The sequence below is a fragment of the Hirundo rustica genome, chromosome W, assembly GCF_015227805.2.
Source record: "Hirundo rustica isolate bHirRus1 chromosome W, bHirRus1.pri.v3, whole genome shotgun sequence".
Classification (NCBI taxonomy): domain Eukaryota; kingdom Metazoa; phylum Chordata; class Aves; order Passeriformes; family Hirundinidae; genus Hirundo; species Hirundo rustica.
Genome location: NC_053487.1, coordinates 26,605,801 through 26,618,933, shown reverse-complemented (window position 1 = coordinate 26,618,933; position 13,133 = coordinate 26,605,801). Strand labels below are relative to the sequence as shown.

The 13,133-nt window shown below is 42.4% G+C and overlaps 1 protein-coding gene across 4 annotated transcripts in view; it reads left to right on the top strand.

Annotated features, from left to right (window-relative positions):
* LOC120764845 (zinc finger protein 131-like) overlaps positions 1 to 13,133 on the top strand; it is a 53,366-nt gene that overhangs the window by 22,073 nt on the left and 18,160 nt on the right. For all 4 annotated transcript variants that reach the window (XM_040088953.2, XM_040088951.2, XM_040088955.2 and 1 more), the window contains exon 4: positions 1,799 to 1,943. In XM_040088953.2, the coding sequence (XP_039944887.1) occupies positions 1,799 to 1,943 (145 nt within the window). The remainder of the gene's footprint in view (positions 1 to 1,798; positions 1,944 to 13,133) is intronic.

Genomic DNA, 13,133 nt, shown 5'->3' with positions numbered 1-13,133 from the left:
CAGCTTCTAATAACTTGCTGTTCAGAGATCTCTTGAGAGAGAGATCATATTTTTATGTTTAAATTTGAACTTTTTTATTTTATACAAGTAGCTTTTTGTCCATTTTATCCTTCTTTTTGTCTTTGTCTGTAATGGTCTTAATCTAATAAAACCGGGCAGAAACACCAATTAATGTAGGGGGTTTAGTATTTATTCTCTTTCTGTGGGAGGGAGAGATTAGGAGAAAAAATAAAGCAGGCTTAAGCTTAAAAATGAACAAAAATAGTTTTATTAACACACACTAAAAGAATGAAAAAAGGTTGAGAAAAAGAAAACCTAAACTAAAACAGAATGACACTTTAAAACACACTTCTCTCCTCTTACAAACTATTAACTTTCTTATTAAACAACATAGAAAGATACAACTTGAGATTTTCAGTCAGTTTCACTATTTAGGCATAATCACTCATTACTTTAGGAGAAGAGTCTCGCTAAGATTTTTTTATGAAGATGTTTGCCACAAGACAAAATAATCCAGTGCTCCCAGTGTCACACATCTGCTGCCGCCCGGAGTTTTCGCAGACTGTGATGTTCTATCAGCAAAGCTTCTCAGTGTATCTGGGGTACTATTTACGAATACTTCTAGTCTAAAATCATCTTTGTCCCAAAGGCTGAGACCTCCTTTTAACCCAGGAGCGGGGGCTTTAAAGTTCCCAAATAAATCTCAATTACTTCAGTCCTCAATTTGATTAGAATTAGCATTCTACCCAGCAACACTAAGATGCTACAAAGAACAGTCCATTTCTCCATAGTTTACTTTAGAGAAGTCCAGTTAAAAATGTCCACTTCTTCAATCCTATTCCAATATTATCAGTTCTTTCACTTCTAATCTAACTGACTTCATTTGGTGTCTGTTCTACGTACCCTCTGTTTTCTTTCTTCTTTCTCTTAAGGAAGAGTTGTGCTTGAAAAGTTCCATGTTGCTAGGAAAGAGTTAAATCCGCCCGGGCCTGCAAGGGCCATGTGCACGTGCCGGGCTGCATGAGGCTGAAGAAAATGCAAAGCTGTGCTGATGGAGGAAGCTGGTAGATGTCCTTTTTTCCACCCCTCGGTCTCATCCAGGGCGGCTCAGCTTAAAGTTGTTATGAAGCTGCAGGCTTTCTTTCATTGCTGCCAGTGGCAATTAAGCTGGGTCATGGCTTGGCCCCCTCTGCCGCAGTCCTGAGCACGTGGTCAGCACTGCCAAACTGCACCCTCCCCTCTTCCCTGCCGGCAAGCAGGGGAAAGGGGCTCAGCCGGCCCAGGCCCTCCCTGTGCGGGCAGTGGCCCTCAGCGGCCCGGCCGGGCCTGGCCTGGCTGCCCTGAGGGGCAGCAAGGCCCTGACCCGAGCCAGCCTGCGGCCTCCGATGTTACTTCATGGCTGATTCCAAAGTGAGAGAGAAACCGATCAGCAGCAGATTAGTTTTAAATGTCCCCTCCAAAGTCGCATCGACATTTCCCATTGGTCAACTTAGCTGCCAGTATCCCGGCCAGCTTGATAAGTCCTTGTCCTCCCTCCCCAAAACCACTCTACAGTCATGGCAGGGAAAAACATTTCACATTTCTCTATAACCAGAAAACAAAATTGTGCCAACCCATGATATTGTCATGGAATGACTGTAGTTGTTCCAGATTCACCTGTTTCTATAGTAGACTTATTCCAATGTGAGCCTTTCAAAGGTGGCATCTTCTTGAAACTGGCTATTAGAGTACTGTGAGCAGGCAAGTATGAAAGACTGAGGAATTGTTAAAAGAGGCTGTTTTTCTTGCTTGTAAACAGGTGTAAGTAACATGGCATTTCGTCACCTAATTGAGTTCACCTATACAGCAAAACTCATGGTCCAAGGTGAGGAAGAAGCAAATGATGTTTGGAAAGCAGCTGAGTATCTACAGATGTTAGAAGCTATCAAAGCACTTGAAATCAGGTAAACATATAAGCCACCTTTTCTTCCCAACACTGAAATGTAGAGTCTTGAGTATCCTTGTATGAGAGCTGCCAGTATTTTGCTGTGCTCTTCTTTATCCTGAAACCTCTTAAACTCATGTGGTATCGTATACTCTCCTACTATTATATATGGGTCAGAATTATACAAGCTAAGAAAATGAACGTTACATTCTTTGGGCTAGAACTCAATGACAAGTGACATGGCTGGTAAATGTTGCAGACATTGTAGGGCTGTGACTGTTATAACTAATACCAGGCCTCTATACTGACTGCCCCATACCTGATTGACAGCTGGCTGTACAGTGATGATATCTCTCAGGTAATTAGACCATATTAACAAATTTGCACTGCTCTTTTGATTTCATGGAGCTTTCTGCTTTCATGGAGCTTTCTGCTTTCAAGAGAATGGGCAGTGATTTTAAAGCTTCTTGTTGCAAATTTAGTCTCTCAAACTTCTTGAACAAATGTAGTTGTTATAATTGGTTTTATATGGGATCAGTACTTAATCAAATGTTGCTGTAGCACCTTTTATCCAGTACAAGGAACTGTAATCCATTACCAAACTCCAACCTGAGAAAAGCTGGTGCCATTCTCATAATGCTATTTTTCTTCCCCTTCCTTCTCTTTCACAAAGTGCCGTCATGTTCTCATTTCTTCTGTATGCTATACCGTTCTTTTGTCATGAAGCAGGGGGAAGGGCAATAAATAACTCCCAGCATTAGAGTTATCCTTGCTTTCTCTTCTAGACATGCTGAAAGGTCATTGTGTTCAGGCTAAGGAAAGACTTGTTTCTTCTTTATCTCCCCATAGACACACTAAGCTAAGGAGAGTGGCTCTGACACTGAGTTCCTCTAGTAGCCAAACAACCAAAACCTCCATGACATGGTACCCATGAAACTTGGTTTCCAACATCAGTGGGGTTTTTTTGTTTTTTGGAATCGTTATTTTGTTGATTGGTAGCAGAGCTAAATAACTATGTTGGGGTTTTTAAATAGAAAAGATAGGATTGTGCATTTCCAGTTCTACTCTCCAACCCTAACAGTACCCTTTTTTCACATTGAGATTCAACATGGTATCACCAAAAGAACTTTTTTTTTTTTTTTTTTTTAGGGAAAAGCAGACCTTTGCTGTTTGTTTGAGAAATTTAAGACACTTGAAATTGAAAAAAATATATTCTGATTGGTATCACTTTGAGTCTCTGTACACTGGTAGAGCTGTTTAACCAGGATTCAGATCAGTCCGTCAAGCTAAACTGTCTAGTCTGCAATTAATTCTCACTAATGTATAATGTTTGTTGGTTATGCAGCACTAATAAATGCTGTAATTCTTATGTTACAAGGAAATAAATGTTTGGCTTAACACACACATGTGCAAGCCAGTCTATTCTTAGAATTATTTCCATTGTTCATAGATTTTTGGGTGGGTGTTTTTGGTTTGAAAAACAAATGAGTACCACTGTCAGTCTCAGTTTTCTCCTTCACAGTATGAAGGGGACAAATTGCAATACAGTGCCTCTAGCTGAGCTTTTACTAAAAGAGGCAAGCATCAGAAACTTCAGCTAAAGTAGAGGTTATTATAGAACTAACCATTTGTGTAATGCATCAAAATTGCACAGCACATAATCTAGACTTGAAAGAAAAAGCAACTAGCTGTTATTCCTTGAGGTACAGTGTATTGTGTGTGTGTATCCTCATTCAATTTCACACCTGAGCCACACAATGTACTCGAGGACAGTAGTCTCCTCTTTGCTGAGCAGACTATTATTTTTGTACGTGGTCCTGGAGCTCCTTGCAGTAATGTGCAAAGTAACTGTCACCTTCTAGGCATCAGAAATATGGCCTAGATAAAACTCTTTAAGTTTAGCTGCTGTCTTCCTGTGTCTGAATATAATAAGGTGCCGTTTAATAAGCTGTATCCTGCAGTAGGTCATTAGCCACACATCTCTGCTGTATGACATGCTGATACTGGAGAAAAACCTTATCACCTCTATTACTAGAAAACCTGAAAGTGATAGGGAGGAGGTTACATAAAAGGATTTATCAGGCTGCAAAGGAAGGTAAAGGTACAAATTACTGATTACAGTCTGATTTGAGGGGAAGATAACCACTCATTTTCAAAACTAATAATCAGTAGTTAAACCTCCAGCATGTAAGTGCTGTGGATGATCATGTTTGTGACTTGAAAGCATTGGCCCAGTGTCTTGGGGTGATTTTATGATGATGCTTTATGCTCAGAAAACAACTGCTGTAGCTTTAAGATGGACTGGGGGGGGTAGGATCCTGGGGCTTCTGCCTGGGTTCTGGTCAAGCTCTCTTTCTCTGGCGTGGTTGATGGCTACATGGATTGTTACTTCGTTGATTTGTTTGCTGGATTAATTTTCACCAATTTAGGCAAGAAGCTTATGGGGTTTTTTTCAGGTTTTTTCCCTTCCCCTGGCCTAGAGTCTTTTCACTGGCAAATCCTTTTGGTAGGTTTTTTTTGGGTTTGTGGGTTTTGTTTTGTTTTTTTTTTTCTCTCCTGCCTGGGGACCCAGCAAAAGAAGGGACATTAAAATCCACCAACTTCGCCGTCGGCAAGAAGACCCACGGCAGAAATCCAACAGGTTCCCAGCTGCTTTGTGAACTCTTCTCCCCTGACAGAGACAAAAGACAGTCACCATCTTTGCCTCTCAGCCACGTGGCAAGGTGGAAGTGGGGTGTAAAGTTCAATTTTCTTTTTTTCCTCTTTTTTGTGAGTATCTTACTTTGTTAATAGACCGCTTTATCTTTTTTTTCATTTTCATTCCCTGGTATTGACTTATTAAAGAAATATGGGTATTGATCTAGTATCGATACCCAACTGTGACTGACAAAAACTCTCTAGCAGTTTAAAGTTAGAAAGTGTATGCTTATTACGGCCGGGCAGCATGCGGGATAGCTCCCTAATACGCACTGCAAAATTCACAGGAAATTACAAAGCCTTTTATTTACAAAAGTGTTGAATACCCAAACACAAATACATATTCATACTCCTGTCACCTCCCATTCCTCGCTTCATATGCTAATTGGCAAAAAGGCTATTAAGCATGCGTAGTTTGTTTCTTAAAATGAGTCAGGGGTCTCTTCTGGAGAGGGGTCACCCAAAATGAGGAAGTAAGATGAGTCTTCCTTGTTCTGACCTTTCTACCTTTTCAATGCATTTGTGACAAATGAATCCTTGATAGAACTTATAGTTTCCTGTGTTCAATGGATTCTTTAAGCAGGAAATCTGCAGCTATCTTATGTCCTATTTACCACATTTTGTTTTTCATTACAAGCACAGCTACATAAACATAAAGCTGACAAGCAATGAGTTACTAAATCCGGGATAGCTTATCTAAGATCCGGCTTCTGTTAACTGTGAACAAAGCTTGCCTATCTACTTCAGCTATTTCAGCAACTTATTATCTTAACTTTCCTAAAAATCCCTAATTCTTCAAATTTAATGTCTCATTCCCCACTTCTTCTTTGAAATGAGTAAATTCTTTTACTCAGTATACAGTCTTCCTCATCTATCCAAGCCGTGCAGCTAGTGTCTCTCAAGACCAAGCCATACGCCTTTGACAGTGATGTTGAAGCTGCCACTTGTCATAGCATTCTCTAATTCTAAACAAGTATTACAACAGATAACACTAAACTTATGCTGACTAAAATAAGCAACACAACTATAGGGTGGATTGAGGCATTCAGTATACTGGTTGCTGTCAGTGACCACCCAAAAAAGCACATCCCACCAATGATGAGACAAATGTTCCTCAAGCCTTTTAAAAACCCCTTTGATGGTCTCTGTGTCACAGTGTATCGTAATTAATGTTTTTCCCTCCATCTCTAATTTCTTTTATCTCAATTTGTGATGTTTCAACAATTGAGCAACTAAAGTCAAATTCATTCTTATGGGCACAGGCAGTATTTTCTGCACAGTGGCTAGGTTGGCCTTTATATATTGATGTGATATTACAAGTGCCCGATAGGAAAAATCACATCCCTTAATTCTAACAAAATTGCAAACACACAAATTGAATTGAGTCTCATTCACAATTTGGTTGTCTATCTTTATGATGGGGCATGCTGTCCTAAGACAGACACAACCTTGTCCTATATACACAAGTGAAGTTGTCTGTTTGCCTGGATGCATTTGCTATAATAGTTACAACTTTCCACATAATGTCCATAATAACTATCAGTCCATTTATTCGTTGTTCTGAGTGAGCTTCAGCTTCAGTTCGTTATCTCCTGGTATGACCTTCCAAATTCCCTCTGGGGCTTTCTTCACTCAGGAGTGATGGATCCAGGCCTTCTGTTCTTTGATCTTGATTGCAGTGAAGGTAGTGAGGAGCACCTGGAATGGTCCTTCCCACTGTGGTTCCAAGGTTTTTTCTGCAAAAGATTTAACATACACCTAATCCCTAGGTTGTACATCATGTACTGGCCCATCTAGTTCTCTGTTTTGAGTTCCAGCCACATATTTCTCAATTTCTCTAAGTTGTTTATTTTGGGCCACCATTGTTTCAAAATAAAGTGTGGTCCCCTATCTGAGGATATGGTGGCTGGAACTCCAAATCGTGGTATTATTTCTTGCAACAGCACTTTGGTCACCTCTCGTGCCTTACCTGTCCTGGCAGGAAAGGCTTCTGGCCATCCTGAAAAGGTATCAGTTAACACCAATAGGTAATGATACCCTCCCTTCCTGGGCGGTTCTGTAAAATCAATTTGCCATTGTTGCCCAGGTCCACAACCTTTCCCAATTTGTCCTACTTTAGGCTTTGGGGTATTTTTAGGGTTAGTTTGGAGGCAAAGACTACACTGACGAGTTACTTGTATCACTGTGCCCTGCAATTTCCTGGCCATGATTCTTTCTTTCAAATGATTATACAGGGCATCTATTCCCCAGTGTGTTTTCTCATGTTCCTTCTGTACTAATGACCACAACAAATAGGAGGGTACTACAAGTTTCCCTTCTTCTGTTACAGCCCATCCCTCCTGGTTATAACTTGCCTTTTCTACCTTGATAAGTTTCTTATCTCTCTCATTGTACATTGGCTTACCTTTAATAGAAACTTTTCCATCTGGAATCAAAGCTGCCTCAACAGCCTTATCAGGTACCTCACCTTTTGCTGCTTCTTTTGCCTCTCTGTCTGCCAGCATATTCCCTTCTTCCAATTCAGAGCTCACTTTTTGGTGTGCCTTTATGTGCATTATGGCTACTCTCTCAGGTAGTTGTATGGCATCTAATAGCCTCAGTATCTCCTGTGCATGTTTAATACTCTTGCCTTGTGAATTCAGCAGTCCTCTTTCCTTCCAGATGGCTCCATGAGCATGAACCACTCCAAATGCATACCTTGAGTCCATGTAGATGTTAATGGTCCAGACTCTATTACCTTTTTGCTTGTGGTAACTGCATACCCAGCATGTCTTTTTCCACTGATGACATAGCTGCTTCCATCAGTAGACCAGGTCTCAGCATCCTCAAGCAGAGTGTCCTTCAGATCTGGGCGGCTGGAGTTGGTGGCTTCAATGGTCTCCAGGCACTCATGGATCACTGGTTCTCCCATACTCCCGCTGAGGAAGGAAGCTGAGTTCACAATGTTAGTTACCACAATTTCAACATCAGAAATCTCTGTGGGGAGAGCCAATGTCCCCCTTTTGCCTCAAGGACTGCAGACATTTTGTGAGATACTAGCACAGTCATCTTCTGGCCTAGGGTGAATTTGTGTGCCTCTTGGATGTTTATTGCTACTGCTGCAACTGCTCTGAGGCACCCTGGCCATACTTTAGCTGCTGTGTCCAGTCGCTTGGAAAGATAAGCCAACTGCCTTCTGGTACGGGCCTAAGTTCTGTGCTAATATTCCCAAGGCAATCCCCTGCTTCTCATGAGAAAACAGGAAAAATGGTTTACTCACGTTTGGAAGTCCCAGGGCTGGAGCTGACATAAGGGCTTTCTTTAGTCGGTCAAAGGCTCGGGTTGCATCTTTTGTCCACTGAAGATCTCTGCTCCCTTCTGTGATCAAGGCATACAGAGGTTTAACAAGCAACCCATAGTTATAAATCCACAGTCTGCACCACCCTGTCATGCCTAAAAAGGTTCTTAGTTCTTTCACTGTCTGAGGTTTTGGGGTCTGGCATATTGCTTCCTTGCGATCCTGCCCCAGAGTCCTTTGTCCAGCACTTACTTCGTAACCCAGGTAAATAACTGTTTGCCTCACCATTTGGGCTTTCTTCTGGGATACTCGATACCCCTGCAGGCCTAGAACGTTTAGGAGGCTTACTGTCCAGTCCACGCATGTCGCCTGGGTCCGGGAGGCTATTAAGAGATACTGGAGTAACTGTCCTTCTCCTGGTGGAGGTTCCCAGGACTCTAAATCCTTGGCAAGCTGCTCCCCAAATATAGTGGGGGAGTTCTTGTACCCCTGCGGTAACACACACTATGTGAGCTGAGTTTTTCTTCCAGTTTTAGGGCTTTCCCGCTCAAATGCAAAAATTTTCTGGCTGGCTTCATGGAGAGGGAGGCAAAAGAAAGCATCCTTTAGATCTAGAACAGTAAACCAAGTTAGTTCAGGTGTTAAACGGGTTAACAAGGTGTAGGGATTGGCAACCACTGGATACAAGTCTTCAGTTACCTTGTTAACAGCCCTTAAATCTTGTACTAATCTGTATGACCCATCAGGTTTCTTTACTGGCAGAATAGGAGTATTAAAATCAGATTGACACCCTCTCAGTAGTCCTAGCTGCAGAAAGTTCTCAATAATTGGGCTAAGCCCTTCTATATCTTCTTTCTTTAGGGGGTATTGTTTAACCCTTACTGGCTGTCCTCCTTCTTTAAGCCTGATTTGCACTGGTAGAACATTCTTTGCTCTTCCTGGTATATTGGAGGCCCATACTCCTGGAAATACTTGATCCATTATTTTCCTAAAATTTTCCTTTTCACTTGCCCTTTAAATTTCTTTGGTTATTAGCATTAAGCTTGACAGTTCTACATATTGTTGATCCTTTACCTCCAAACTAATTTCCCCATTTTTGAATATTATTCTTGCTTCCAGCTGCTCTAGCAAATCTCTGCCCAAAAATGCAGATGGAGCATTAGGCATGTATAAAAATCAATGGATGCCCCACTGTTTTCCCAATTTATACTTCAATGGTTTGCAAAAATAAGCTCTTTCAGATTGGCCAGTTGCCCCCTTTACCATAACATAGTTATTGGTTACAGGTATTAGGGCCTTATTCAAAACTGAAAATGTTGTCCCTGTGTCTATCAAAGATTTCACTTCTTTTTCTTTGTTCCCCAGTTTGACTATAACCAGACGGTCCCCTAGGATAGGGCCCTCCGGTCCCCTTCAGTCCTCCTTTACATGAGCAACTACTTTTTCCTTTTTCTGATCACCTTTTTTATGTTCATTACCCTTTCTTAATTCTGGGCACTGGTTTTTCCAGTGACCAAATTTCTTGCAAAATGCACATTGATCTTTTCCTAGTTGGGGTGGTCCTTGTTTTGGTGGACCTTGCCCACGTTTTCCCTTTTCTCCTTCTTTTACTGCTGCTGCTAGTTTCTTCATCCCTTGTTTATACCCTTCTTACCAGTTACTAAAAACTCTCTAGGCATCATCTAATGAAGTTTTTAAATTCCAGCTGTTTGGACCCTGGATCTTCTGGAGTTTCCGCCTAATATCTCCTGTGGATTGTCCTAAAAATAAATTTATTAATTGCTGCGTTCCTTCATCAGATCTAGGATCCAGGGTGGTGTGTCGGCGCATTGCGTCTCGCAGGTGATCTAGAAATTCAGAAGGTGTTTGAGAGGGGCCCTGTTTGATAGCATATAAGGCTGACCAGTTTATGGTTCTGGGGATTGCTCTTTCTAGCCCTTTTACTATCAGTTCTTGGTATCTCTTTAACTGTCCTAACCCCTCATCATCATTAGGATCCCAACCTGGGTCTTGAAGGGGAAATACATCTTTAACATCCTCCTGTGTTGTCCTATAATCATCTTCAACCAGATCCCCAGTCGATTTCAAAGCTAATTGCTTCGCAGTTTCTGTTAAGGCATCAAGTAGCAGTTGCAGATCTGCCCAATCAGGTGAATGCTGCTTAATCATATCTCAGCACCAAAAATCTCTCGGCTATTTCTGCCAGCTCTGGGCATAAGTTCTTGGTTCTCTGTTTTCTGCACACAATCAAAGCCTTTTCTCACAGAGACCCAACTCCAAACACCAACTATTTTAGGCTTGCAAAGAAAATAGCCAGGGGTCCGTCACGACCCCAAAACACACTCCACCAGAAGTTTCAACAAGGTCTCGCCGAAAAATCCTACGGATTTCGGCTGGGACAGCACACACAAATCCCTCCGTGAGAAGGAGGTGGGGGGGTAACCCTGTGTGCTGGCTTGAAAGCAAAACCAGCGAGATACTCCAAGTCAGAAAAAACAATTTAATAGGAGAGAAAAAAAAAGTTAAAATAAAACACATGCAATAGTACAAAAGATCACTGACAGAGTCAGAATACAACCTGAAACCGTGGTGGTAGCAGTCCAGATGAAGTGGTCTTGTTGAAGCAGTGTTCCCGCAGAAAGGTCTGGTAGCTCTTGTCCTCTGGGAATCCAGTGGGTAAGGCTGCCTGTGCTGTCCCAGATGCCAGATTATATCCAGGTGGGAATGCTTGGCTCCTCCCCCTGGGCGGAGCATCTCACAATGGGCTGATATCATTCTATGAATCTTGCAATGCGTCCTTGATTGCCCATTAAACAGAGATAGCTCCCAGAGGGAGTTATCTATGAGTCATGCAGCAGGGCATTGATGGGCCATTAACAGAAGATAGTCTGGAGGGAGGGGGCAAGGGAAACACTGCCCAACCTAGTTTCAACAGCTCATGTAGATGGTGATAGAATACATACTTTGGGCACATCTTACATTGTAACCTAGGACACCCTGATCCCATGCTGCCTCTCCACTCCTCTGTGGTTAGGGACTACACCACCAGGACTTTAAATATTACTACACACTGTAGCAACTGCCAGCCTCACAAACAAGCAAAACCATATTTTTTTTTAACTAAAACACTCACGTGTCAAAAAAACTTCTTTGGGTTTTACAGGGAGTTTAGAGACACGGCCCAAGGCTGCAGAGCCTGGATTCCCCTGCGGTTACCAGGGAAACAAATCAAATCACACACCCCCCCCCCCATTGCTTGGTCTGGCTAGGGTTTCAAACCTCCTTACGCCGCTCCCTCCTTTTAGCTCAAAGAATAAACAATTTTAACTTACACAAATGCTTTTTACACCTAACAAAACGTCAGCAAAATATTGTTGCCAAAAGCACATGCTGTTCAAGCTCACACACAGTCTAATTCCCCTCCAGCACAGAATCTGGATACAATACAAACACTTTAAATCCTTCCACTCTCTCAAAGAGGTATCTCTCCGCTGATCAGGTGGGGAATTCAAAAGGCTTTTACAACTTCAAGCTTGCAAAACTCCTAAAAACACTTACACAGGTTACTAACACATTCCAAATCACACAAATCAAAACGCTTACAATACAAACTCTCACAGACCACGATACATATGGTCCACCAATAATTCTTCCACAACCTGAACACACAAACACACAAAACCATGAGACCACAAAACACAGATCCGTTCACACCACACACACGCAGTGCACGCGGGGCCGCAATCGGGATTTTCTGCGACCCACAACAGGACCCTTTGCGTCCCAGAACGGGCTCGCCACTCGGATTATGGATTGTCAAGGTACCTTTTGTGGTGGTTTCAGGCAGATTTTGGGAGAAACCCTCCCACGGGGCCCCCCTCCCCTCCTCCAACTGGTTCGGGAAAAAAGATTTCCTCAGAGAGAAGTGGAAAAAACCTGTTTATTAAACAGACAAAGCACTCCCAGCACAATACCCGATGACAAGAGCTTCGTGCCGCTTACGGAGGGATAACAAACTTAAAGAAAGTCTCCTCGAGGGTCGTCACTGTGCTCCACCGCTCCGTCTCTGCCACACAAACCACAAACTGTAACCGGAGCCACCACTGCTCCTAATACACAACAACAAAACCGGTTATTTTACTGCCGCCGCTGCCCCCTCACGGGACACGGACTACCAAGGCACCTTTAAACTGCAAGATGACACAACAAAAAAACCGGTTACCGCTGTCCCCACTACGGGACACGGACTACCAAACCACTGCTACCAGGCTCTGCAGAGCTGTCACAACCTTTACAAACAAACCGAAGAGGTGTATGTTGTGCATGAGACATCTCTCGTGTCTTACCAACCGCCTATACCAAGGTACCTCTTTTCAAATATAAACATACCTTTTGTCCGTAGTTCCAGCAGGTTCTGGTCTTTCCCCGGGTAGTCAGCTGGACCGCAGGAGCCCTCTTCCCAGAAAATTCCGGGTGGGCGCCAAGAGGGGTCCTGGACCCCGCTGGCCCCGCAGCCAGCGAGAGCAGTCCTCCTTGCTGGCTCGCCAAAATGACTTATTAAAGAAATATGGGTATTGATCTAGTATCGATACCCAACTGTGATGGACAAAAACTCTCTAGCAGTTTAAAGTTAGAAAGTGTATGCTTATTACGGCCGGGCAGCACGCGGGATAGCTCCCTAATACGCACTGCAAAATTCACAAGAAATTACAAAGCCTTTTCTTTACAAAAGTGTTGAATACCCAAATATAAATACAAATGCATATTCCTGTCACCTCCCATTCCTCGCTTCGTATGCTAATTGGCAAAAAAGGCTATTAAGCATGCATAGTTTGTTTCTTAAAATGAGTCAGGGGTCTCTTCTGGAGAGGGGTCACCCAAAATGAGGAAGTAAGATGAGTCTTCCTTGTTCTGACCTTTCTACCTTTTCAATGCATTCTGATAAATGAATCCTTGGTAGAACTTATAGTTTCCTGTGTTGAATGGGTTCTTTAAGCAGGAAATCTGCAGCTATCTTATGTCCTATTTACCACATTTTGTTTTCATTACAAGTACAGCTACATAAACATAAAGCTGACAAGCAGTGAGTTACTAAATCCGGGATAGCTTATCTAAGATCCGGCTTCTGTTAACTGTGAACAAAGCTTGCCTATCTACTTCAGCTATTTCAGCAACCTATTATCTTAACTTTCCTAAAATCCCTAATTCTTCAAATTTTATGTCTCAGTATCCATT